Below are 1,964 nucleotides of genomic sequence, written 5' to 3' on the forward strand. Positions count from 1 at the left end.
ACACTGAAAAGTCAGGATGACTGTGCCTTGTCCATATTCCATGCCCTTGCAGCTAGGTGGAGCCATTAGAGGATTGGGCTTGGAGTCGGGAGGACCTGAGCTCAAATCTGGCCTCTGACATTTACTGTGTGACCCCGCACAAGGCATTTAACCTCTGTCTGCCTCAGTTTCTTTATCTGTAAAATAAGATCATAATAGCACCTACCTCCCAGGGTTGTTATGATGCTCAAATTACTTAATAATTATAAAGATCTTAGCACAGTGTCTGGCACATAGTAGGCACTTAAAAAATGTTTATTCCCTTCCTCCTCCTTAGAAGAAAGTCAAAAGAAAGAACTCAAACTTTTAGCTTCAGTTTTTAATACAAGACTACACTATGCCACTGGCCACAATAATCTCAAATACATTGTCAGTATCACTGCCAGACCTCTGAAGGATGCCGTCCCCTCCTCAGGACAGGGAGATATGACTCATCACCAACCATCATTCCTTCATTCTTCTCCCATTGCTGCTCTCTCAGACACCTCCCAACCTGTTGCATTCACGAGAGACTTTCTTCCCCTCACTGCTGCTTTTTGGGGGGGAAGTCTGGTCTTTCAGCCTTTAATACCAGAATGTGGGGGCTCCCTGCATTCCCTAAGCTAGGTGAGGAACCTAGATAGGTCTTCCTTGATTTCAGCTTCATCCCAAGGTCCATGAATATTTTCTTTGAAAAGCTGCAAGCGTATGAGATAGTAAGGACAGAGGCAAGAGATGGAGACTAGCAGCAGGGCAAAGAGTATGGCCCCCACACCACTAATGGTTAATAGACCAGCCAGGGCAGAGAAAGCAAATAGCAGCGTGACCCCCACATAGCTGCGTGGGGTACAGGCCTTCAGCTTCTTCTGTAGCATTGGCCACAAGGCAAAGATCTGGATGGCGAACGTCACCATAATGAAGGCATGAAGGGATCGAGGCAGGCGGGAGGCCAGGCAGACGGAGGCAAAGATGGCCATGTTCAGGGAGAGAGTGCTAGACACAATAGCAGCATTGGCACCGTAGTCAAAGAAGATAAGGTGACCCAAAAGCATGAAAACGGACATGGCGTAGATGGTGTCAGTGCTGACGGATTCCGTCAGTGTCTTCAACACTGGAGAAAACCCATAAGTGAATGTGATAAAGACCAGGGCACTCTTCAGGTCAGCCCACCGTGTGCGCCCACTCTTCTTTCGCCCTGCCCCTCCATCAATGAAGTCAAACAAGACATAGCCAATCAGGGAGGAAGCCAACCCAGTTCCAAAGAGCCACTGTGGTGCTAGCAGACCCTCATCCATATACCACCAGATGACCACAAAGACACAGACGCTGCACAGTTGCTGTATCACCACCCCGGACTCGAAGACCACAGACCAGTATTGGTATTTCCGGGCAGAGATGTTTTTGCGGAGCTCTTCCAGGAACCTCCGGTCCACGTAGTTATCAGGGAAGGGCTGACGCTCATACAGCACCTTCTGCCACCCTGCTACTCTGGTGTTGGCCATTGGTTGTGAACATAGGCCCCTGTCATCCAAACACAGACTGGATTTAACTCTTGCCCATAAGTCATGTGCCCCAGAAGGGCTAGCTCTTCAGGAAACTGCCCGCTCTGGAACCTCCACGCTCTTCTGTACTAGACGATTTTCTAGTCAATGTCCACTAGATGTTCCACTGTTGCATTAGATGAACAAGGTCAACCAAATTTCTGAGGGGGGGGTAGAAAAGAGATGGGGTGGGAGGGAAAGAGACAGTGAAAGGACAGAAAAACAGAGAAAGAGAGGAGAGAGAGAGAGAGAAGGGAGAGGGAGAGAGGGGGAGAAAGAGAGAGAGGAAAGAGAGAGAGGAGAAAGAGGAGGAGGAGGAGGAGGAAGAAAGGGTGGAGGGAGAGAGAGAAAAGAGGAAAGGGGTGGGGGGATGGGGGGGGAGGGAGGGAGGGGGAGGGAGAGGGA

At 49.7% G+C, this 1,964-nt stretch overlaps 1 protein-coding gene across 1 annotated transcript; it reads right to left on the reverse strand.

Moving 5' to 3' along the window:
• Positions 1 to 343: 343 nt before the first annotated feature.
• PIGC (phosphatidylinositol glycan anchor biosynthesis class C) lies at positions 344 to 1,717 on the reverse strand. The gene has a single exon (XM_036753296.1). It carries the CDS (start codon positions 1,518 to 1,520, stop codon positions 642 to 644), a length of 879 nt encoding a protein of 292 aa, XP_036609191.1. The 5' UTR covers positions 1,521 to 1,717; the 3' UTR covers positions 344 to 641.
• Between the last annotated feature and the right edge of the window lie 247 nt (positions 1,718 to 1,964).

This window comes from Trichosurus vulpecula, chromosome 4 (genome assembly GCF_011100635.1).
Source record: "Trichosurus vulpecula isolate mTriVul1 chromosome 4, mTriVul1.pri, whole genome shotgun sequence".
NCBI classification, from domain to species: Eukaryota; Metazoa; Chordata; class Mammalia; order Diprotodontia; family Phalangeridae; genus Trichosurus; species Trichosurus vulpecula.